This window comes from Girardinichthys multiradiatus, chromosome 1 (assembly GCF_021462225.1).
Source record: "Girardinichthys multiradiatus isolate DD_20200921_A chromosome 1, DD_fGirMul_XY1, whole genome shotgun sequence".
NCBI lineage: Eukaryota > Metazoa > Chordata > Actinopteri > Cyprinodontiformes > Goodeidae > Girardinichthys > Girardinichthys multiradiatus.
The window spans coordinates 37,831,148-37,856,989 of record NC_061794.1 but is presented as its reverse complement, the minus strand read 5'-3'; the positions used below and the strand labels follow the sequence as shown (position 1 = coordinate 37,856,989).

At 39.1% G+C, this 25,842-nt stretch overlaps 1 protein-coding gene across 20 annotated transcripts in view; it reads left to right on the top strand.

The window, feature by feature from the left end:
• LOC124867239 (rap1 GTPase-activating protein 1-like) overlaps window positions 1–25,842 on the top strand; it is a 72,517-nt gene that overhangs the window by 38,194 nt on the left and 8,481 nt on the right. For 9 of the 20 annotated variants that reach the window (XM_047363623.1, XM_047363615.1, XM_047363633.1 and 6 more), the window contains 16 exons: window positions 5,864–5,899; window positions 6,859–6,906; window positions 7,162–7,200; window positions 9,072–9,263; window positions 11,300–11,403; window positions 11,803–11,881; window positions 11,973–12,026; window positions 13,223–13,306; window positions 16,392–16,492; window positions 17,250–17,379; window positions 21,571–21,726; window positions 21,813–21,884; window positions 21,976–22,062; window positions 22,179–22,319; window positions 23,388–23,504; window positions 25,148–25,225. In XM_047363623.1, coding sequence (XP_047219579.1) covers window positions 5,864–5,899; window positions 6,859–6,906; window positions 7,162–7,200; window positions 9,072–9,263; window positions 11,300–11,403; window positions 11,803–11,881; window positions 11,973–12,026; window positions 13,223–13,306; window positions 16,392–16,492; window positions 17,250–17,379; window positions 21,571–21,726; window positions 21,813–21,884; window positions 21,976–22,062; window positions 22,179–22,319; window positions 23,388–23,504; window positions 25,148–25,225 — 1,518 coding nt within the window. The remainder of the gene's footprint in view (window positions 1–5,863; window positions 5,900–6,858; window positions 6,907–7,161; window positions 7,201–9,071; window positions 9,264–11,299; window positions 11,404–11,802; window positions 11,882–11,972; window positions 12,027–13,222; window positions 13,307–16,391; window positions 16,493–17,249; window positions 17,380–21,570; window positions 21,727–21,812; window positions 21,885–21,975; window positions 22,063–22,178; window positions 22,320–23,387; window positions 23,505–25,147; window positions 25,226–25,842) is intronic. The other 11 variants (XM_047363662.1, XM_047363654.1, XM_047363646.1 and 8 more) reach the window with 4 other exon arrangements.

The following is a 25,842-nucleotide window of genomic DNA, read 5'->3' as shown; positions in this document are numbered from 1 at the left end:
ATTACAGCAAACAAAGCTTTGTGGCTGCAATTATTATGTTTGACTGACTCAATTAATAAAGGCCTATTTTTAGCAGAAAATAGTCAGCCTCATGCTGACAAATCTTCACTCCAAGCATGATTCCATCAAAGCTCACAAATCAAAGCCCAGAAAGTGGAATTGTCTTTTTTATTTCAAAAGACACCCTTTGTCACCCATAACATCATCAGTTTTGTGTGACTAAAATAAATTACCACTGACGCAGGTTGAGTTTAGAGTGGCTGTCAGTCTTAAAAATATTTTACGGGGCTTGATACATTTATTGGCACCACTTGTAAAGAGCCTTAAAATGGTTTCTGCTTTCATTACAACAGAAGATTCTTACTCTGAAAATTTTATAAATATCCAACCATTAATTAAAGTATGTTGTTAAGAGTGCAGTCTCCTGCTGTCATCTGTAGGGGTAGCAGCATCCAAGCTGGGTCATTACTGGGCCTTTTATCATATATGACTTTTAACACCAACCTTAATCCTAACCTAACATATGGCAAAATCAAAACAGAAATCAACCTCGACACTAAATCAACCTTGTTCCATGACCATGTCAGTCCACATACCTGCATCCTCGAGAAACTCTAGTTTCTGGAGGCTTCAGATTATGCAAAGGAAAGCTCAAAGATTCCTCGCTCCATAAGCCCTAACCTTCTGAAATGACCTGCAAAATAAGGTTCTACACAACATTTACAGCAGTGATAGCAAAAATTGTCCCACTGATTTTGTAAAGAATTTTTTTTTTTCCTTGCATGGATTGTTTGATTTTTCACAAATTGTCAGTGTCAGGTTATGCCGAGGCATAAATTAGGATACAATAATATTAAATTAGGGATTTGTTTTACTCAGTGGTCGTAATAAACGTATGTGTAGTCCACAGTTGAAAAAGATATGAGTACATTTCCCAGTACATTTCCCTCTGTTCTGAACTTTATTTATCCACCCAAAGTTTTTGTTGTGTTTGATTTTTGAGATTTACTGTAAAAGCCGGTCATTATCTGTTTCAAGCCAAACACAAGGAACTTGGAAACTGCTATGACTGTAGAGGAAATATATTTTTTAATAGAGAAAGAATGTATTCATTTTCACCCTCACAGCTCCAAGCAAATTCATCAAGCTGCTGAAATCTTCAGGCTTACCTTTTGCACATTGAATAAATGAGAAGTGGAAAGAAAAACCTGCCAGGGGCATTTTGGGAAAATACTGTAAATATTAAATACATCCACGCCATGTGGGAATCATAAGCGGATAACATCTCAGTTAGGTCGGATTGGTTTTCTAAAGGATTCTCACACTATCCAACATTTCTCACAACCTGACTTAATCTGTGCTGAGCAGGCAGAGTTGGAGGAGAAAGGGATTAGGAATGGGAGAAATGTTAAACTGGGTTATTCAACAGTCACTCTTGATCCCTGCAGCACTCTGAAGATAGCTCACACCTGCTAGTATGTTAGGCAAGTGGGAAAGATATTTGAAACCTCATACTTTTACAGAATGATAGCAGTTTTTCTTTTTTTTGTGCTCTCGAGACACCAAAACAGGTTCAAATTAGATTTTTATTTATTCATACATTGCTTCAGTTCTGCTAGATTGAACCTAGGAAAATGAAAGGAAAGCATAGGAATGTGGTGTAATGAAGTACAATATCAGCTTAACAGGACAAGACTCAGAGAATCGTTATCAGTTTAATCAGAGCCCTTCAAAAACCAGGTATTTCATTCACTGCATAGTTAAACTAGACCTCCAGACTGTCATGTTCACAAGCTTGCACATTTGCATGAAGACAAACAAAACTATCAGCGTTTTATTAGAGTTTGATGTGTCAAAAGATTTTAATGTCGTGACAATGATTTGTTGCAAAATTGAGGCAGTTTGTTACACAAACCTCAGTTGTTAACCTATGCTTTTGTATTATGAAGCATATAAACATTTAAGGGAAGTTTTAATTAAAACATGACTCAACCCTCTTTTAAACATGGATTGTGCAAGATTTATTGTAGTTATCCATCTCTATGAGATATTATATAAACAAATTGCACTAGCTATAGCCAATATATTTTACCCCAAATAAAAATATCAGGCTGGATCCACCTCCGGAAGCAGCTCACAGTCCTAATGAGCTATGTTAGGACACAAAGAGTTGCAACTGAATTGTCTGGAAGGAAGAGGAGGTGTTGTGCATTTAGTTTGTGTATTGTCATAATAACGATCCTATTAGCTCTCATAATGAAAGGTCTTGGCTCTCACACCTGTTCTCTAGCCCTACTCCCCAGGGACCCTTCCCTACTTCCTCCGCCGTGTCTGTCGCTGCAAAATGATCCTGCTGTATACTGTCTCCTTGGTATACATGATATTTATACATACAGTGCCTTGTAAAAGTATTTTTCCACATTTTGTCATATTACATCCACAAACAACAAAGTAGTTTAGCAGAATTTAATGTGGTAGACCAACCCAAGTAACACATAATGGTTATTACAATTTTTTATACAAATGTTATGAAAAAAGTCTGGCATGCCAATTTACATTGCCACTTTTACTTTGATACCCCTAAATAAAATTCATTGTAACCAACTGCCTTCTGAAGTCACTAAGTTAATATAAAGAGTGGTATTGTGTAATTAGGAGTTTTTTTTAAATCCCAGTATACTGTAAACTCAGCTGTTCTGTGAAGCCTTTGAAGATCTGTTAAAGAACATTAGTGAACAATCAGCATAGTGTCAGAGATAAAAGTGAGATGTGTAAAGCACGGTTAAGTTATAGAATATTATCACGAACATCTCACAGAAAACTGTTTAATCCATCACGTGAAAATGGAGAATGAAGTAGCCGAGAAGTCTATAGTGACTCTGGAGGAGCCGCAGAGATCCAATGCTCAATTTGGAGAATGTAGGACAACTATTCGTCATGTAATCTGGTCTGGTTGGAAATGTGTCAAGAAGAGTTTCATTTGCAATTTTCTTCAAGCAATATGGGGAGGCAGTAAATGGGGAGAAAGGTAATCTGGTCAGCTGACAAAAATAACCTTTTTTGCCTATATGCAAAATGTTATGTGTGGTAAAAAAAAAAAAAGAATTAACATGGCGAGTACATACAACATCCACCCAAAATATGGTGGTGGCACTATCATGCTATGGGAATGCTTTTTAATAAACACAGAGAAGCTGTGATAGATAGAGGTAAATACAGGGAAGAACACCTGTTAGAGACTCAAACGATCTGAGACTGGGGTGGAGGTTCACCTTCTTAAAGGATGACTCTAACCCAGCATACAGTCAGAGCTACAAAGGAATTTGGAAAATATTCTGAAAACCATTCATTATTTTCCTTCCACTTTACAATTACATGCCACTGGTGGCACATAGGGTATCTATACGTTTGTAGATTCTCATCATTTCAGTCATTTGTTGCCATGTTTTTTTTCTTTGTAGCATCTTGCTACAATTTTGCTGGTTGCAAACTGTCTGAATTTACAGCAGTTTATGATAACAGAGAAGTTGGACTCCACCTCCAGCTGTCAGTCAGGATGCACATAGTGTTTAAAGAGAGGTGGATGACATGTGATACTGATGTCAAATTGTAATGCTAGAGACTAGAAGAGACACCTCTATCTTCAGACTGAATCACATATCTAGATTTCTGTCAACAGGAGCTGGCTTTTCACTGCAACCGGGCTGATAACACAGCACATATCTGCCTGCGGATCTTGCCTCCGGGTTGTAGTCATCAGGGATGTAACTTTAGTTCAGGTGTCATAGTCAGGATGCAGTTTCTCATCTGAGTTTTCAGAGAAGCTCAGCAGTTCTATCAAATTAAAGTTTATTGTTTTAAAGTCAGCGACAGTGAAGTGTTTTGACGCTGCAGGATTTTAGTTTAAAGTGAGGCAAACAGAAAGCTATGACAGAAAATCTCCGAAGTGGCCACCATTATCCGATGGTGACAAAGACACACTGGAGGAAACCCAGCATTGTAAGTAACTTTATTTTGAGAACATAGTGGATGGAAAACGCTGGAAATCTACAACATAAATTAAATTTAACTTGTTGAACAGAAGGAATGTTAATTTTCTGTGTGTAGAAAAACTTAAAACTAGAAAATTTAAGGTTTTTTGGCTTTTTAGTTTAAGGCCATTCAAAAGCTCTGAGCCACAGCTTTTCTGCTCCTAATCTCTGGTTACAACTAGATGTGTTTACTTTCAGGGTTTGTGGCAGCCTATTGTTTGCACATGGTGGAGGACTTTACTCAAACTCACACAAAGCTAAGACATGATTGCTCTGTACACAGAGTATTTGTGTCAGGCTTTACAGGTTGACAGCCATCTCTTAACAACACCAGGCTGATACATCCACGGATTGGTGCTGCTCATTCTCAGCTGTGTCAGGAAAGTTTTGCATGTGTTTATTCAAAGCATTATACTACAAGGCACTGTGAGTGAGAGTTGTCCAGATGATTTGCGTGGAGCATTTATAGGATGAGGTAATTCAGCAGAGAAGAAAGGTAAAATGTTGGGATAGATGTAAAAAGGCTTAAACAGAGTAAACAATAATAATGTGATTTTCTGCATATTACTACTGAATAAAGATAATAACTAGTGTGGTTAAACCGTCTTTATGCTTTCTATCTGTAATTAGCACTGTGCAGAACTACCTTGCTGAAAACCTCTGTTTGACTAAGGTTTACCACACTTTATTACAGTTTAGTTTAATGTTTTATATATGATGTGAGAACGTAATTAGGGTTGCATATGTACCCTTAAATTGTATATAAGGACTTTTCAAAGCATTGATATTGATAACAATTTTATATTCACATTACAAACACAAACTTCACTGTATTTTAATGACATTTTATGTGATAGACCAACGCAAATTATTGCATTGTTGAAAAAGAAAAAAAGTTATACATGGTTTTCAAATTCATTTACAAACAAAAATTGGTGTGCAGTGAATTTGTTTGTTTAGCCCACCTGAATAAATGCTTTGACAAGCATATTTTACTGAACTTACAGCTTTACGTCATTTGAGCTTTGACTCTATGAGCTTTGCACATCCAGGGACTGAAACGTTTGCCCATTCTTCTATTGCAAATTGCTGATTGGAGACCATCTGGGAATGGCATTTCCCTTTGACTAGACCATTCTAACACAAATATGCTTTAATTTACCCTATTCCTATGTAGCTCTGGCTGTACATTTAGGGTTATTGTCATACTGAAAGGTAAACCTCTGCCCCAGTCTCAGGTCTTTGGAAGTCTCTGATAGATTTTGTTCCAGGATTCTCCTGTCTTAAGCTCCACCCATCCTTCCATCAACTCTAACCAACTTCCCTGTCCCGGCTGTAGAAAAGCAGCCCCACAGCATTATGTCCACTCTTATCTGACAAGAGCACCTTCTTCCACGTGTTTGCTGTGTCACCTACACCTAAAATCTTTAAAAACCAACATTTTCTTTCCTATTTACAATTACGTTCTGCTCTCTGTTGATTTTTCACTTAAAATCCGAATGAGTTGAGTTGTGTGGAAGTTAAGTTGTATTAATACTCTTACAAGGCACTGTCGGACCAGTTATTTGTATCATTGAAATTTTCATGTAATATTTTAAAATCTGTTGCAGAAAAGGAAAACATGTCCTAAAAGCATTATGTTAGCAAAAATACTGCAGAAGTGATGCCTAACCCTCACGCGATTAGCAAATATAGGCAACGCTTTAAAATTAAATCTAATTTCAAGTCACAAGATTTTATATATTTCTGATTTACTAATAGTTCAATAACTCCATTACAATAAACTTTAACATCTGTTAGATGAACTCAAACATGTCATCTCCTCTTCCCAGACCACAGATTTATTTGAAATGATTGAAAAGATGCAGGTAAGATGATGCACAGATCTCTGTATTTTTCTTTCATCTCACTAAGCTAAAAACACTAACCAGCCCGTCTATTTCTTTCTAATTCTGTTGCGTCTATTACTGGCAGTGACACTCCTTATCTTTTCCTTTTTTTTGTTACTGAATGGATATTGAGTGTTGGTGGTTTCAGACGAGCTGTATGTTTTTTCTTAGCATCTCTATAAACGGTTCTGGTTGAGACATTGGCTGACAGCACTGTAAGCTTATTATCTAACTTCAAACACTATCTCCTGGATTTCTGAAGGCTTTGAAAAGATGTTATATTAAGTCATGAAATTCCACACATAAGTTTTCTGATGGAGCTTTTCAAAGGGCACAGCATTTCTGTGTGTTTGCAGTTTATGCTACAGTGATGGTGTACACATAGTCATCATTTTCAAAAATGTCGAAATCATTGCAGTTTAGTAGTTGAAAACAGAGCTGCATAGGATATATTTTTCTCATTAGTCCATCATTATGACTGCAGCTCATTTTATGTATTGACCCTCCCTGTTCACACACACCTGAGTGAGAAGAATGGCTGTGAAGTATTTCCACCCAACTTTGCATTTTTTTACCCTCCAGGGTCTAATTCCCACATTTCTGTAGTTTGTTTACTACAGTTTGCTTCCACTCCCTATCCTCCACTGTCCCCCAGTCTTTCAGTATCCCTTCCCTGCCCATGAAATGTATCTGTTACTGTTTTTTTTCCATCTGTCCCTTTTTGATGCTTTTTTGCTGCCTTGTGCATAGATCCTGCAAGAACTCTGCTGTTATATAACGAGTTTGATCTTCTTCTCCCAGTTTGTTGTGTTTTATTTTTAGACTATGATTATTACACTGCTCTGTGAAAATATTGTTTTTGTGTTTGCACTGTGAAGCTTCTTTATTGTGATTTTCTTCCTTCATTGTTGTCTTATTTAATCTCCTATATGTGACAGGGTAGCAGAATGGATGAGCAAAGATGCACCTTTCCTCCAACTCTGAAGGTACAACTGCATGTACAAACGTTTCTAACAATATGGCCAAGATTGAGTTATGCATGTAACAAAGTAGTATAACTTAATTTCTTAATTAATGCATTGAGCAAAACGATAAATGATTGCTTTGATCAAGGTATTGATAATGTAACAGAAAATAACAGGATTATATAACAGCTAAATAAGTACCTTGTCAGTGCATATTTTGAGATTTTTCATTTGATCATGTATATTTTTTTTATTATTTGCTATTTTTTTTTGCAGACTGAAGAAGATTACATTCCATACCCAAGTGTCCATGAGGTGGGAAACACTTTCATCACTTTTTATGTACAGTGGGGGAAAAAAAAGTTTTTTTTAGTGTTTGTTCATGTACAAAGAAATTGAGAGACAGCAAGCTCAATTTGTGGCAGTGGCCACCAGAACTGCCAATTCTGCCTGCCACTGCCACAAACTGAGCTCGGCCCTGCTGAAGAAATTAACGGTTTCTATTTTTTATGTTAATTGTTTTTGATTGAAGAAACAGATCAGCCACTGAAAATCCAGTAAAAATACATTACAGAAAAGTAAACAAATGGTTTTCATGTTAAAGAGAGAAAAGTGGGTTTGATCCCCAAGTAGAACAATATTTAGAACTCGGTGGAGAAGCCATTGTTAGCAACGACATCAGTAAGATATTTCTTGTAGTCGGTCATCACAGATTGCACATATCTCAGGATTCACCAATTTGTACACTCATTTCCTACCTATGTCTATTTTGCCTGAACCTACTTGAATTCATACCTTTAAACAAATAGCTTGTACTAAACCATTGCATATAAAATAGTTTTTTATGGTGTTCAAAATAAAAGTGCTCAAATTTCATGTATTTGTTTAATTCTACAATATTTTCAGAAGAGCTGATATTTCACAGCTGATATACTATCTGATTGTGGTTCTGGTCCCTGTAGAGACCAGCTGAAACTTTTAAAACATGGCAGATTAAGACCCCTGATCAAAGCAATTGTAAACTGCTCCTCATTGAAAATATTTATCAGAAGCAAATACCCTCATTCTTTAGAAGACAATGAGTAGATTAAAGAAAATTATTTCAAACCATTGAATGTCAAAGCAGGTATGAAGCATCCCAACAGCACATACCAACTGGTTTGAAGCTTTTGTTCTAGATGCTTTGTTTTCATGACCATATTTCAAATGTACAAAATAGCAAAGGGTGCAAGTGACCGCTGTAAATCCTTTAGGTTTCTTGGCTGCTGCTCAATAACTTGAAGCTTCAGGTCTCTCCTGAGATTTTCTGTGTGACTGAGGTCTAGAGGCCAGTTAGACCACTCGATGACCTCATTGTGCTTCTTCTTTAGCCACTCCTTTGTTCCTTAGCCTTTATTGTCATTCTGGAAGACTTAACCCTGACCCATTTTAAGTGTTATAGTTGAAGAAAAAAGGTTCTACTCCAAGATTTAATGGTACATGGCCCCATCTATTGGTCCCTCAAAGGGGTGAAGCTTTCTTGTGATTTATTAATGGTGGCTCTTCGGACCATACTTGGCACTCCAAAGACCAATAAAAACTAACCCTCTCTCCCAAATGATATCATTCTGTTGTTGCTGCCCAGCTTTGAGAGTTCTTGCAGCTTGTTCTTGTCAGATATTCTGGGGATAACCTTTTTCATGTGTCGTATACGTCCAAAACTGTGAGACTGGTCAGAAATTTTAAGTGGGTACACTTAACTACGCTGATGAATGTCATGATTTTCCAGCAGTTGGAAACTTGAGTTTTTGTTAAGTATGAAATCTCCTGGCTAGAATTACCAAGGGGATGGAGAGGTTGAAAAGAAATAAATTGATTTTGTGGACCGGTGTGCATTATACCATAACAAATAGTGATCCAGTGAATCTGTAAGTTATTAACTCCAGAGGTTTTCTGAGCACATTAAAAGCCAGAATTATGGCTGGGTCTTAGGAGATGGAATACTAATTTTACTCAGTATTTAATGTATTTTTAACCTTTTTTTAAAAGAAACTATCAAAAAAAAAACCTGTTATTTTCTTTTAATGTGAATAAACTTACAAAATCAGCATGGAAAGGTATTATTTCGTCCACTGTAAAGTGTACAACCATGTCAATAATGTTATTAAGTTTTTGTAGCTCTGATTGTTTACCCATCTTTTAAACAGGTGTTGGGGAAAAAAAGCCCCTTTCCTCTCATCCTTCTGCCACAGTTTGGTGGTTACTGGATTGAGGGAACCCTCCATGAGCTGAGTGCAGCTGGGGACCCGGAGCACCACAGACCTCCGTCACCCAACAGCCGCACTAAACTGGAATGTAACACAATGGCTACACTCTACAGGAAACACTTCCTGGGCAAGGTTAGCGGTTAGCTTCATAACACACAAATTGCATTTGTTTGATCTGGTGTTGTAATGGGGAATAACATCCAGCTAATCAAGCTAAGACATAAAAGGTAAGACATTAAAATGTTAGGCCCGTCCCATTTGTGAAATGCTTTCCCTGATACTGATCCAAGTCTTTTAAAAATATAAATTTGTTAATACCAACTCTCAATTAAACTCTAAGCATGTTTAACTAAATAAACTGAAAAAGCCTTTACAGACATATAGTATTTCCGATAAGGACATGTTTTGTTTGATTTTATTTCTGGGCATCTGATGTTTGTAAAACTACCAGTCATCTTACAAAAACATACAATATTTGCAATATCATTGTTGAATACTGCTATAATGTTATCTGTTAAACCATCGTCCTTACTCTTCTCTTTGTTTTTCATCATCACATTGTCCACACAACTCTGAAATTCTGTGAAATTCAGCATCTCAATGACAAAACCCTTTTATTGGGGAGAGGCATCCAGGGCAGTTAAAGTCAAATATAGCATTTTACTGTTGAGCATAAATGCATAACACTTGAAATAAAACAACTTACCTAATGTTGCATCCAAGCAGTTCTTTGCAAATGTAAAATTGCAAAAATAATTGTGATTAAATATTTGGAGCATCTCTTTTTAAAATGAATATGTTCTATATCTATGCTTTAACAGGAAGCTCTAAAAAAGACTATATTTTACATGTTTTTTTATTTTCCTCTCCATCATTCTGATTTGTCTCTAAGAGATTAAATAAATCAGGACAGAAGCAATTCACACTTGCATAAACCTACCTAGCAGTTTTATATCACATTTAGTGTTGCTGATGATCAGTATGTTGGAACGAAATTAATTTCTGGTAAAGATGCTACAATCCCTTAAAATGATTTAGCATAATCTGTAGCATAATCTAAAATGTTGGACAAATCATATCACATACTACATTCAGTGGGGAGATGTCCTAATGTATAAGAAGAAACAATTATATTTAACAAAATAACAATTAGCCCAATTATTGGTACCCCTAACAATCCCTTCAAGATAAATAAAGCGTATTTCATTATTATTAATATATATTTTTTTTTAAGTTGATTGATTCAACTACTAAAACGTAATCAACGACTTTGTGTTTCCCTGATGTAAAACTATGACATGACACAGAGGCCCACTTCTTTCAACTTCTGGCCCCTGACCCATATTACACTCATACACACTGCAGGGCTGACAGCAGGAAAGAGTTGCATCTTGGAGTCAAGTCTGCGATACAACCATTAGATGCTATCTACATGGAAAGCGGTGGTTTGGGAGGCATGGCAGTTCTACCGTTACAAACATAAACATGTGGTGTTTGTTAAAGTCTACTAGTGTTTTTTGCTGCACAATTGGTCTTTATTTGTGTTATTTTTTTTCCAAAGTAGAAAGATAGGAAGTGGGGTGGAGAGAAGGGGAAGACATGCAGCATAGGTCTCTGGGGTGGGGACTGAAACCCGGGACAGTTGCATCAAGGACTGAGGCCTTCATACATGGTTTGCGCACGCTGCCGCTACGCCACACGCCGCACCCAACTCTACTGGTCATTTTAAGTGGAACCATGTGCTTTAGTCAGAGGAGACTTGAAATTAGCTTTATGGCAACAAACCCTCAGGGTGGGCTTGATGTGAAGCAAAAGATGAATGTATGAAAAAACGCTCCATGCCCACCGATAAGAACCAAAGAACCTGGGAAACTTGTTAAAAGCAATTTTTTTGTGTTAATGTGTTTTTTTCCATCCTTGCAATAGATGTTATCTGACATAAATCTGAGTTGGATTGGAAGATTCTACTAGAGCAATTAAAGATGGGTTTATTTTAAGATGTTTTGCACATCTTTACCAGGGTTGCCAACAATTCTGTCTGTGCCTTTTTATCTGGTAGACGTCCTGCAGCAAAAAAAACATATACATTGGGTTTTCAGGTTTGCTTTGGATATGTGTGTTTATTTATGATGAATACTAATGGTGTTCTGCTAACTCTGTGCCCTCAGGAGCACTTTAATTACTATTCACTGGACAGCTCCCTCGGACATCTGCTGTTCTCCATAAAATATGATGAGATTGGTGACCAGGAACATCTCCGTCTAATGCTGAGGTAAAAATCACTATGTATACGTGCAACCCAGTGTTACAGTTTGTGTGATGCTCAGCTTTTTAAATAATTATTCTACAGGCTTAAAGCAAAAATACTTCCCTTTCAATAGCTGAAAGAGCTTCAGCAAATGCAGCATAATAATCTTTTCCCCTGAAATGCCAGGTGAGGTGATAATGTGTGACTGGATGCACACATCCTCCTCAGGTGTTGTTGCAGCAGTCATAAAGCTAAAGTGAATGTCAACAGAACTGTCATTTCCACAGCAGAGTAACAGATGGACTATCTAGGGCAGCAAGTGGATGTGATAGAAGGAGTGACAGAAGGCAAAGAGAGGGATTTCATGATTGTACTTGTTCTACCCCTTCTGGTGAACGAATTATTGTTTTATTACTTCAACAGAACAAAGCTGAAAACCTATCATGATGTGATCCCCATATCCTGTCTAACAGAGTTTCCCAACATAGTTCAAATGGCCAAGGTGAGAAGAGATGTTTTTCTGTGAACAACAACTAACCAGCCGTCATAGTCTCATTCTAACATTTTCTTTATTTTTCACATTTTTACCCAAGCTCGTCTGTGAGGAGATCAACGTGGACCGTTTTTATCCTGTCCTGTATCCAAAAGTAAGTTGGCACCACCAGTTTTGTATTTGTCTCTTTCAACAATTTTAAATTAAAATTGTTAGATGAACTGTTTGAACCTTGTTTTACAAGTGAAAGTGGGCATGGTGAAAGTTACAGCACCATGGAAAAGTATTTATACACATTCAACATTTCTACATTTTGTCATGTTTCAGCCATACCCTTAAGTGTGTTATACAATAGACCAAGAAGAAGAAGAAGCCATTGCTGAAAAAAGTCATACAAAGTCCCATTAGCAGTTTCTCTGTACAAACGAGACCAGATTTGAATATTTTGGCCTACATGCAAAGTTCTACCTGGGGCAGAAAAAACGCTGCATATCATCCTGAACCCATTTTAACAGTGAAACATGGTAGTAGCAGCATTATGCTGTGGGGATGCTATTCTTCAGCAGGAGCAGTGATGCTGGTTAGAGTTGATAGGAAGAGGGATGGAGCAAAATAAAGGACAATACTGGAAGAAAATCCATTAGTGGCTGCAATACACTTGAGACTGGGGTGGTGGTTTAACTTTTGTCACGATAATTTTACTAAATACACAGCCAGAACTGCAAAGGAATGGTTTAAATCAAAGAATATTCATGTGTTAGAATTACTTCCTCAAACTCCAGACCTGAATCTAATTGAGAATTTGTGGCAAGATCTGAAAACTGTCCACAGACACTCTAGATCCAGACACATGGAGCTTAGGCTACTTTGCTAAAATAAATTTTAAAAGATTCTTTAGATGTACAAAGCTTATAGAGACATACCCCAAAAGGCTTAAAGCTGTAATTGCAGCAAAAGAGGGTTCCCCGAACTATTGACTCCGTAGAGCAGAATACTAATACACACCACTCTGTACAGATTTTTGTTTATAAAATAGTTAAAACTATGCATCCTTATCACGTAAACACTCATTTGTCATTTTTTACCCCAATATTTTAAAGCCAAACCACTGATAGAAGTCGTTTCTAAATGAACTGCATAAAGAGTCTGCTTATCAATGAAATTTGAATGTCACTGAGCGAAAATAAGCCTGGACTGACACTGAATTAAAAAAACAATTTTTGGTGTTCTCCTGCCTGTAGAGTGAGGAAATTATATCTAATTGATCTCAGTTGGTTAGAATCAGTCAGCCTTCATCAAGTCCAGAAAGAAAATGGTTAACAAAAATATGTTTTGTGTGTTTCTCTACAGGCTTCGAGACTCATTGTCACATTTGACGAACATGTGATCAGCAATAATTTCAAATTTGGGGTCATCTACCAAAGGTTTGGACAGGTGAGTTGTACGAAGCATGTATGCTGGTGGTCCTCTGCTGTGTTCCTCCTATGATCAATGAGCATGCATATTCAATCTAATTTCTAATTTGCTCACGGAAGCCGATGATGCTCAGTCCTTCTTGTACTAATTATGGCTTTCTGTCAAAACCAGACATTGTTGCTGCCTTCAACTCACCCTCTCATTTTCTGAGCCAAGCATTCCCTTTGTGTACTCTGTCAGAGAACAGAGCTGGAAGGGCAGATGAGCAACTCAATGCTATTCTAGGAAAACCTGCAGGTTCTGACACATGTACTGTTGATAAGACCTTAAAAGTAATATGGCCTCATGAAATACACTGAGGAAAACTCAAATGGAAGCTTTTTCTGAGAAAGACTTGCAGGTTAAGTCGGCATACAGGAACATGGAAAAAGATTATAAATTCTTCTTCCCAGGTATGCTTCCATCCTGTTTGTTTTAAGGCAGCGTTTTTGGTCACATACCCACTCCTTTCACTGACATTTGATAATCGGATGATTGTAACAACCACAATCTTCCCCATCTCTAAAGGTTCTGTCTAATTTGGTTTCAATATTAAAGTTATCACGGAACAAGATGTGCATCTTTATTTTTTTGGTGCTTTTGCCATGACTGCTGCTCTGCCAGAAAAATGTTTTCTGCTGCTCTTCATAGTCATTGTCGTTAATGTTATTAAACTAGACTTGCAAAGCATTCTTGGAATTTTGACATGATGTGCTTTTCTACAATATATTTACTTTTTCACATTGTGTCACATTACAACCACAAACATTTCTTGGAATTTTATGTCACAGACATTGTTCATGTGGGAAGTTCTGTTGACTACTAATTTTACTTAATTTTAGCATGGCCATTGTTGAGAGATGGTGATAAAAAGTTCCAGCTTGGGTTTGACACAATCCATGTTGGAAAAACAGCAACCACGTGGAAGAAAGTACTATGATCAAATTAGTCCAACTTTTGGACTACATACAGGTCCTTCTCAAAATATTAGCATATTGTGATAAAGTTCATTATTTTCCATAATGTCATGATGAAAATTTAACATTCATATATTTTAGATTCATTGCACACTAACTGAAATATTTCAGGTCTTTTATTGTCTTAATACGGATGATTTTGGCATACAGCTCATGAAAACCCAAAATTCCTATCTCACAAAATTAGCATATCATTAAAAGGGTCTCTAAACGAGCTATGAACCTAATCATCTGAATCAACAAGTTAACTCTAAACACCTGCAAAAGATTCCTGAGGCCTTTAAAACTCCCAGCCTGGTTCATCACTCAAAACCCCAATCATGGGTAAGACTGCCAACCTGACTGCTGTCCAGAAGGCCACTATTGACACCCTCAAGCAAGAGGGTAAGACACAGAAAGAAATTTCTGAACGAATAGGCTGTTCCCAGAGTGCTGTATCAAGGCACCTCAGTGGGAAGTCTGTGGGAAGGAAAAAGTGTGGCAGAAAACGCTGCACAACGAGAAGAGGTGACCAGACCCTGAGGAAGATTGTGGAGAAGGGCTGATTCCAGACCTTGGGAGACCTGCGGAAGCAGTGGACTGAATCTGGAGTAGAAACATCCAGAGCCACCGTGCACAGGCGTGTGCAGGAAATGGGCTACAGGTGCCGCATTCCCCAGGTCAAGCCACTTTTGAACCAGAAACAGCGGCAGAAGCGCCTGACCTGGGCTACAGAGAAGCAGCACTGGACTATTGCTCAGTGGTCCAAAGTACTTTTTTCGGATGAAAGCAAATTCTGCATGTCATTCGGAAATCAAGGTGCCAGAGTCTGGAGGAAGACTGGGGAGAAGGAAATGCCAAAATGCCAGAAGTCCAGTGTCAAGTACCCACAGTCAGTGATGGTCTGGGGTGCCGTGCCAGCTGCTGGTGTTGGTCCACTGTGTTTTATCAAGGGCAGGGTCAATGCAGCTAGCTATCAGGAGATTTTGGAGCACTTCATGCTTCCATCTGCTGAAAAGCTTTATGGAGATGAAGATTTCGTTTTTCAGCATGACCTGGCACCTGCTCACAGTGCCAAAACCACTGGTAAATGGTTTACTGACCATGGTATCACTGTGCTCAATTGGCCTGCCAACTCTCCTGACCTGAACCCCATAGAGAATCTGTGGGATATTGTGAAGAGAACGTTGAGAGACTCAAGACCCAACACTCTGGATGAGCTAAAGGCTGCTATCGAAGCATCCTGGGCCTCCATAAGACCTCAGCAGTGCCACAGGCTGATTGCCTCCATGCCACGCCGCATTGAAGCAGTCATTTCTGCAAAAGGATTCCCAACCAAGTATTGAGTGCATAACTGTACATGATTATTTGAAGGTTGACGTTTTTTGTATTAAAAACACTTTTCTTTTATTGGTCGGATGAAATATGCTAATTTTGTGAGATAGGAATTTTGGGTTTTCATGAGCTGTATGCCAAAATCATCCGTATTAAGACAATAAAAGACCTGAAATATTTCAGTTAGTGTGCAATGAATCTAAAATATATGAATGTTAAATTTTCATCATGACATTATGGAAAATAATGAACTTTATCACAATATGCTAATATTTTGAGAAGGACCTGTACACAACCCTATGTGTGAACCCTGAACAAACTATTCTTTCCGTGAAACATAGTAGAAACAGCATCATGCTGTGGCAATGTTTTTCTTAAGCAGGTACAGAGAGGCTGGTCAGACTTGATAGGAAAATAGGTGGAGCTAATTACTAAACACTGTTGGAAGAAAATCTTTTAGAGGCTGCTAGAGAGTTGAGACTGAGGTAGAGGTTTACCCTCCAACTGGACAAACACCCCAAACATCCAGCCAGAGCTACAATGAAACAGTTTAGTTCAGAGCATATTTACATGTTAGGATAGCCCAGTCAAAGTCCACACCTATTCACAATTTTGTGACAGTGTTTTAGTCTATTACATACAATCCTAATAAAATACATAAATATGTGTGGTTGTAATGTCACAAGATGTGAAAATGTTTAAGGGATGTGAATACATTTGCAAGGCACTACAGTATAAACGTTTTATTTGTTTATTTGCTTTCCTGGCTTCAGACAACAGAAGAGGAGCTGTTTGGCAACAGTGAAGAAAGTCCTGCCTTTATAGAGTTCCTGGAGTTTCTGGGAGAAAAGATTGAATTACATAATTTTAAAGGGTAAGATTCAAACATTTATTTATTTATTTATTTATTTATTTTTATTTCAGACAATGATTTCGGTAAATAAATCAATTTCAGAAATGCTTATAACAAACAAACAAATATCCAAATACCATACAAAAAAGTGTTTGGTAAACATTAAATTAAATTTCCAGTTCCAAATAAATTAAATTAACTTAAACACAAATAGCAACCAGTAAAATAAACATTTTCCAACAAGCAAACTTGTCAGTATATTTAACCTGAGATCTGACATTGATTATTAATTAATATAAATTGTCTGAAAAGGGGTATGAAGAAGTAAAACTTATTTTTAATACCCCTTCTCCCTCTAATTGCACTTAAATTAACTGAGTAACCTTCCTAATTAACATCTATGTTTTTGATCCAGAATTCACAAACCAAAAACTAATAAATTAAATATATATACACAATTATCTATATATATACATATACACACATATACACATATATATATCTACACATATATGCATACATACACATACACATACATACATGCATATATACACATGCATAAATACCCACACGCATACATACACATACACACATACATATATATATATACACACATATATACATTAGTTGTCAATGCACTGAAGGAACTCCATCATATGTTCCAAAGACCCTACACCTACTCCTATTTACATCCCATCATGCACACTGCACAAATAATGGTCATGCTTCTGCAGTGATGGTGAAATATCCTGTTAGACATGCTTCTGTTTATTTGCAGTTTCCGTGGAGGGTTAGATGTGACTCATGGGCAGACTGGCACAGAATCTGTCTACTGCAACTACCGCAACAAAGAGGTCATGTTCCATGTGTCCACAAAACTGCCTTACACAGAGGGGGACACCCAACAGGTAATGTAATACCATAGGACACTGACACACCTTCGTGATTTGTAGCAAGCAGTCAGACAAGTTCCCACTAAGCATAACAGTACCTCATTTTGAATGTTTATCCATGCTGAGTCAGTGCATAAAAAGCTTACATTGGTTGTAAACATGAACCATAAATATCTGCTAATATGAGCTGATTCTTAAATTCTCATCCATCCTTCTTTTCACATAAATAGTCATTAAAGTGCTAGTTTACACACTCCAGGGTATCACTTTTTGTACAGACACAGATGGGAATGTCTGTCTTCACATGGTCAGCTTCCTAGCCAGCAGTAGTAGTAGACTGTTTATATATATATATATATATATATATATATATATATATATATATGTATGTGTGCCACTTTGACCTAAAACAGTTATTGTTCTGGCCAACAGCGCCTCTTTGTGGTGCTTCACAAATTCACTTACTGCCATATGAGACCAGGATGCATGTGATCCTCATTGTTTTTACTCTGTGCAAGTAAAAGGTATTCATTTGATAAATAGATGTATTTTCATTTAAAACTATATCCCTGATATCTACTGCATTTTAACAATTGTTCCTTTTAGTTTTCCTGTTGTACACAATTGGAAATGTGCAAAATCTATGAGCTTTATCTATCAGCGTCATCAGCAGTGTCATTCTTTGATTATGTTGGAGAAATAAGCAACAGTGGGGTTTGCCATTTGGCTTTTAAATTAAACTTTAGATATGACCTATTTTTACACCCCTTGAACTTCAACATTTTCATGTTGCATCAACAGACCTCAATGTGTTTTATTTGTATGTTATGTATTGTAAAAATACAAAGGTGTGCATAAGTGTGAAGTTGAAGAAAAATTATACACGTTTTTTTAAATGTTTAAAAATAAAAAGTCCAGCGTGTATTTGTGTTCAGGTCAATACCTTATAGAACCACTTTTCACTGCAGTTACAGCTGATAGTCTTTTGGGGTATGTCTGCCAACTCTGTAAATATAGACGCTGAGATTTACAGCCATTGTTCTTTATAAAATAACTCAAGCTAAGTCAGCTTGAATAGAGAGAACATCAATTTCAAGTTTTCAAGTCCAAAGATTCTCTATTCAATTTAGGTCTAGACTTTGACTTGGCCACACATCCATTTGCTTTGATCTAAACCATTACATTGTACCTCTGGCTGTTTGGGATACTGTCCTACTGGGTGACAAGCCTCCACTCCAGTCTCAAACTTTTTCAGCCTTTAACATATTTTCTGCTGGAATGGTCCTGAATTTAACTCCATCAATATTCACTGTGGTGCAGTGTTAGGTTCTCTCCCCAAATAGTGGTTTGCTTGTAGGCCAAAGAGTCTGATTTTTATTTCTTCGCAGAGCGCTTTTTTCCAGATGTTTCCTGTGTCTTCCATATGAATTGCGGAAACTGCAGATGGGACTTTTTATGTGTTTTTCTACAACTATAATTTTCTACTGACCACTCTTCCATAAAGACCCGATTTGCAAAGGTCAAACAATAGCTGTACTGCAATACAAAATCTTCCCACCTGAGCCATGGTTCTCTGCAGCTCCTCCAATGTTAACATGGGACTCTTCTCTACTTCTCTGATTAGTATAGGTGATAAACTAAACAATGTTCTGTGAGATATTAATTTCTAAGCTTACCCTGCTTTAAACATCTCATCAACTTTATCCTTCATCTGCCTGTTTTCCTTAGTTTTCATGACACTGTCTGTTCTCTTAGGTTCTCTAACAAACCTTCATAGAACAGGTGTATTTATATTGACATTGAATTACACATAAGTGTGCTCTATTTACTAATTTTAAGACATCTGAAGGTATTTAGTTGCAAGGGATGTATTCAACTCCCACCTCCGGGAGAGCTTTGACCAGATCCTGGGGGATGTTGGAGACATAGAGTCCGAGTGGACCATGTTCTCCGCATCTATTGTCGATGCTGCTGCCCGTAGTCGTGGCCGTAAGGTCTGCGGTACCTGTCGCGGCGGCAATCCCAGAACCCGGTGGTGGACACCGGCAGTAAGCTGAAGAAGGAGTTCTATCGGCTGTGGTTGGCTTGTGGGACTCCTGAGGCGGCTGACGGGTACCGTGAGGCCAAGCGTGCTGCGGCCCGAGCTGTGGCAGAGGCAAAAACTTGGGCCTGGGAGGAGTTCGGTGAGGCCATGGAGAAGGACTACCGGATGGCCTCGAAGCGATTCTAGCAAACCGTCCGGCGCCTCAGGAGGGGAAGCAGTGCTTCGCCAACACTGTTTATAGTGGGGGTGGGAGGCTGCTGACCTCGACTGAGGACATTATCGGGCGGTGAAAGGAGTACTTCAAGGATCTCCTCAATCCTGCCATCACGCATTCCCTGGTGGAAACAGAGGCTGGGGACTCGGGGTTGGACTCTTTCATCACCCAGGCTGAAGTCACCGAGGTGGTTAAAAAGCTCCGCGGTGGCAGGGCTTCGGGGGAGGATGAGATCTGCCCTGAGTACCTCAAATCTTTGGATGTTGTGGGGCTGTCATGGTTGACACGCCTCTTCAACATTGCGTGGCGGTCGGGGACAGTGCCTCTGGACTGGCAGACTGGGGTGGTGGTCCCCCTCCATAAGAAGGGTGATTGGAGGGTGTGTTCCAACTACAGGGGGATCACACTCCTCAGCCTACCTGGTAAGGCCTACGCCAGGGTATTGGAGAGGAGAGTCCGACCGATAGTCGAACCTCGGCTTCAGGAGGAGCAGTGTGGTTTTCGTCCCGGCCATGGAACACTGGACCAGCTCTGTACCCTCTACAAGGTACTCGAGGGTTCATGGGAGTTTGCCCAACCGGTTCACATGTGTTTTGTGGACCTGGAGAAGGCATTCAACTGTGTCCCTCGTGATGCCCTGTGGGGGGGGGTGCTCCAGGAGTATGGAATTGGGGGCCCTTTATTAGGGGCCATCTGGTCCCTGTACGATTGGAGCAGGAGTTTGGTCCGCATTGCCGGCATTGTTCCCGGTGCATGTTGGACTCCGGCAGGGCTGCCCTTTGTCACCGGTCCTGTTCATAACTTTTATGGACAGGATTTCTAGACGCAACCAAGGGCCGGAGGGGGTCTGGTTTGGGGACCAGTGGATTTTGTCTCTTCTTTTTGCAGATGACGTGGTCCTGCTGGCCCCCTCTAGCCAAGACTTACAGCATGCGCTGGGGCGGTTCGCAGCCGAGTGTGAAGCGACTGGGATGAAGATCAGCTCCTCCAAGTCCGAGGCCATGGTTCTCGACCGGAAAAGGGTGGCTTGTCCTCTTCAGGTTGGAGGGGAGTTCTTGCCTCAAGTGGAGGCGTTTAAGTATCTCGGGGTCTTGTTCACGAGTGGGGCAAAAATAGAGCGGGAGATTGACAGATGGATCGGTGCGGCTGCCGCAGTAAAGGGGACGCTGTGCTGGTTCGTTGTGGTGAAGAGAGAGCTGAGCCGAAAAGAGAAGCTCTCGATTTACCGGTCGGTCTACATTCCTACCCTCACCTATGGCCATGAACTTTGGGTCATGACTGAAAGAACGAGATCCCGGATATAAGCGGCTGAAATGAGCTTCCTGCATAGGGTGGCGGGCACTCCCTTAGAGATAGGGTGAGGAGCTCGGCCATCCGGGAGGGGCTCGGAGTAGAGCCGCTGCTCCTCCACATGGAGAGGAGCCAGTTGAGGTGGCTCGGGCATCTATACCTCCTCCTGGGCGCCTTCCTCGGGAGGTGTTCCAGGCACGTCCCACCGGGAGGAGGCCCAGGAGACGGCCCAGGACACGCTGGAGGGACTATGTCTCTCGGCTGGCCTGGGAACGCCTTGGACTCCCCCCGAAGGAGTTGGAGGAGGTGTCTGGGGAGAGGGACGTCTGGGCGTCTCTGCTGAGTCTGCTGCCCCCGCGACCCGGTCCCGGATAAGCGGAAGACGACGAGTACGAGTAATTTTATTTTGTGGTATAAGAGGAAAGAGTTCTTAATACGCTACACTTTTGGGATTTCTCTTTATAAATAATTGTGAAAATCATTCTTTTTCTTCTGATTTACAATTATGTGGTTCTTTGTGTTTTTTTATCACATGAAATCACAATAAAATATGTTGCAGTTTGTGGTTATAACATCACCAAGTACTGTAAAATTTTACGTTAGAACATCTTATGTTTTGACATAAGCACAAACTTGTCCTGGGGATCTTTTGTTACAGTTGCAGAGAAAAAGGCACATAGGCAATGACATTGTGGCCATTGTATTCCAAGAGGAAAATACTCCCTTTGTGCCAGATATGATTGCCTCCAACTTTCTTCATGCTTATGTCGTGGTCCAAGTGGTCAACCCCTGCTCTGACAATGTTGTCTACAAGGTAAAACCTCCTCACCTTCCTTTCTACTATTTATTTAAGACAGTTGAAGCAAGTGATTGTTCTCTGGCCATAATGTATGTTCCTAGGTTTCAGTGACAGCTCGTGATGATGTTCCTTTCTTTGGCCCCGCCCTTCCAAACCCTGCCATATTTAAAAGAGTAAGAGAAACACAGAATGTAAGAATTACAGAATCTCATTGCGATCTTTTAATTTCCAACTGCGTTTTCTCTCTGCTTTGCTTTTGTTTAGGGCGCTGAATTTCACGAGTTCCTGTTTACAAAGCTAATCAATGCAGAATATGCATGCTACAAAGCGGAAAAGTTTGCTAAATTGGAGGTAAGTTGTTAACCAATGCATTTAATGTTTTTGTTGTTTGTAAAACAATATAAAAAATTCCTGTAGTTTCTTTTTTTCCATTTGCTGTTTTTTGTTTTTGTGTTCTTGGATGTCAGGAGCGAACACGATCAGCTTTGCTTGAAACGCTTTATGAGGAACTCCACGTGAACAGCCAGGCCATAATGGGAGTTGGAGGAGAGGACGACAAACTGGAAAATGGGAATGCAGGAGGAGGGGGCTTCTTTGAGTCCTTTAAGGTAACCAGAGACTGAGATGCAGAAACTGCGTCAACTCCTGGATCCATTTGAAAGAGAGTGCCACGAGAAACTGTGTGCAAAATCAAAGTTCTGTTTGAAGATCAAATCTTTTATCCAAGTTGAACATACCTTAGCATACTGTAACTTAGAATTACATTTTGAAAAATTTGAATGTTTCCTTTGACATTTTATTTGCTGCAACAGCAGAAATTTGCATCATCCATGTTGTATTAATCTGCAACCTTTGGAGGTACACACAGCTCCATGTTTCCCCAGTCTTATTTAAGCATTTACGTTTTTAACCTACTGCTACCTGTAACATTATGAAGCAGACAGAATTGAGCAGATTATTGATTTTTTTCTATAATTCACTTCACAAACGTTTGTATTTACAAAAATGTCAGACCATTCATTTTGATATTGCTTTCACTGATATTACCACACAGGAAGACTGACTTTTTGTGACCTTTCTTTTTTAATTCCTGTGGTTGGATTTCTCTTATGACTTTTCTCTGGCAGCTAGGGCTCTTTACACTAATATACAAGCTGGGCTATAAGTGCTTTTTCTCAGCCTCCCAGTCAGTTTAAATCTGAATGATGCGGATTTCTGCAGCTCTTTACTCCTCTTTGCATTCTAGCTTTTCTTCCTTGTGCATCCCAGCAGGAATCTGATGCTGTGCTCTTTGCATGCTCCTGTGCTGCCACACTTTGCATATTTTTTATGATGCTGTCATCTCTGTGCGTCACAAATTCAGAGTGAACGGATGGATTTCGGGTGGCTTTGCTTCTCTCCTGTGTACTGGGACATAAAATTATTTTAGCTGCTTGGTGGTTTGACCTCTGCTCACTCTCTTTCTCCTACCACCTTACTAAGTATAATAACTCACCTGGCCCACATGATGGACACTTTGGGTCAGAGTTATCTGTGACTTCCTTTTCTGTCAGTAGTAGTCAGAAAGTGGTCCTGGTTCCTGTAGTGGTCGGTGTTCAGGGGAATGCCCCATGGCTCATCTCGGTGATAAGTGTCAGTGCCATCTGAATGTATCTCCTCCTCATCTCTTTCTGTAGCGGGTAATTCGCGGTAGGAGCCAGTCAATGGATGCCATGAGTCTAACTTTCAAGAAGCCAGTCTCCAATAACCTGATCAGCCACAGCCCTGCAGAGAGCCCTAAATTCCCTGGTATAGTAAGTACAGTGCCTGTCTTTGCCTTAAGTAAGGCGAGCCTCGCAACCTCTGCCTCCTCCAGCAGTTCTACTAGAGTATCGTCTCTTCTTCACATGCTTGCCGCATTAACGTCTCACAGTGATGTGCCATGCCCTCAGCCAAGGTAGCAATAACGCATAGCTTTGGTCTGGAAGCTGACGCTCATGTTGCTATTAGTTGTAAACTGTTTGCCACATGGACTGAGAGGATACTGACTGGTTTTCAAACCTTGTGGTGATAGTTAAAGCTAGTGTTTGCTTATCTTTTTTTAAACCTGTCTGCATCTGTCTTCTTAGAACTTTTTTTCTAATATGTTCCAATATTTTGCTAATATGTCTGTTCTTGCAAGATACCTTAAGCATGGGTCTTTAATTGATTATCACAGAAAAATGTTGAATGAAGAAAAATGTGTAAGATTATTGCCATTAGGTGAAAACCTCATAACTTTGTAATGTCACTTCATGGTGTTTGTAAGCTTGATTTACTGATTCAAAGCATCATTATTGTTTCACGTTTAAACTCTTAATAGTGCTATTCTAATGTAAACTATGGATATAGTTTACATACACCCATCATAGACTTTACTGTCCAAATTATTTGGGGTTTTTAATAATTTAATTAAACCATTCCTTTTCAATAGTGAAATAATTATACAATATACAACTTTGATGTTTTTTATTAAACAATAATGGTTGCCCAAGTGTGTATTTTCTGTAAATGTTCTCTAGTCCACAGCCAAAAAATTACACACATCAATTCATATATATATATATATATATATATATATATGTGCACAACACCCACTAATATGTTGTTAAATGTCCTTTAACATGTTCAACATTCACCACTATCTTTTTGTAGCCATGATTAAACTTTTGACATAATTCTAATCGGATTATTTAGTAATCGTCTTGACAGAAGTGGTATCGGTCATTTAAATAGTTAGATTTCCTGGCACAGGCCTGGTTTTTTAGTACACACATTGTCAATAAAGCTGTAGGAGGTCCACTGCAGAAGCCTAAATTTAGTCTGCTTTATCCTTTCCAAAACCAGTATGGATGTGTTTTGGGGACCAGTGTCCTTCTGGTATGCTAATGTGTTCAAGTCTCAAAATGGTTTAAATGCATCATGAAAAACCTCAGATTATTTTGACTTTCATGTCCACGATGGCTGCATGGAAACCAGAGCTGTATGTTGTACATGCTACAGTATTATTTTGGATAGATAATGGAATAAAAAGATGTATGCATTGAACTGGATTTCTTTTTGCTAGCCTCACTAAGATTATTTTTAACAAGACACTGATGGGGTTTAATATACTGTTTTATGAAGATACCTAAAGAATAATTTATTGTTTGCACCTGTCTGCTGCCTTTTTAATCTCTTCTCCATCGTCTTCCTCGCAGGCATATGTACCTTACATAACCGGTTCATTTCTCTCTCCCATTCAGCTGCCTGTGTCGCATCCACGGACCCAGACTTTCTCCATTTGTATTCTCTAGTTAACGTTTGTTTGACTGACATGACTTACTGCATGACATCTCATATATATTTGTATAAATCTCATGTTTTCTCTTCTCCTCCTCCTCTCTTTTTTGTCATTTCTCATAACTGTCTGCCTCAGTCATTGCTTGTCCCAGGCAAAAGTCCCAGTAAATATGGACGCCGTGGCAGTGCCATAGGGATAGGAACAGTAGAAGAGGTTCATGTCTTATTACTAACTACTTTCTAACTTATGTCTCCTTTCTGTTGCTTTTATTTGTCTGCATGGCTCCACTGCATCAAGGCCAAACATGTTTCCTTGCACATTTCAGCTCCTGTCAACATTAGTTCACTTTGGACATCCAAGCATTAATATTTTATTCAGATTTGCATTTTAAAACTATCCAGACTATAAAGAAATGGACAGATCTTTGATACCAACACAGCATTTAAGTGATGATTTTTTTTAAACTGACACCCTACTTCAGCCAATTATTTTAGGCTCCTCTTTTTACCATGTTTTCTGCTTTGCTGCAGTAGGCGCACACTTTCTACAGTGTTTTGTGGCAAATCTCTACTTTATTTTTTTCCAATTAGTTCATTCAAATAATTCAATAAGCCCCCCTCACAGAGATTATGCAAAGGACTGTCTTGAAGCTCTCTGAGGCCGCAGTAAATAATTTTTTTATTATTCTTAATTTGAGACCTTTAACATGGAGACTGAAAGAACAAAGCGGCTACTGAGAAAGCATATTTACAAGCAGGCTCTGGAGCCTTTAAACCCACCTTTAATCCCCTGCTTCAGTGCACTCTGCTCTGACGGGGGACTGTCAACTG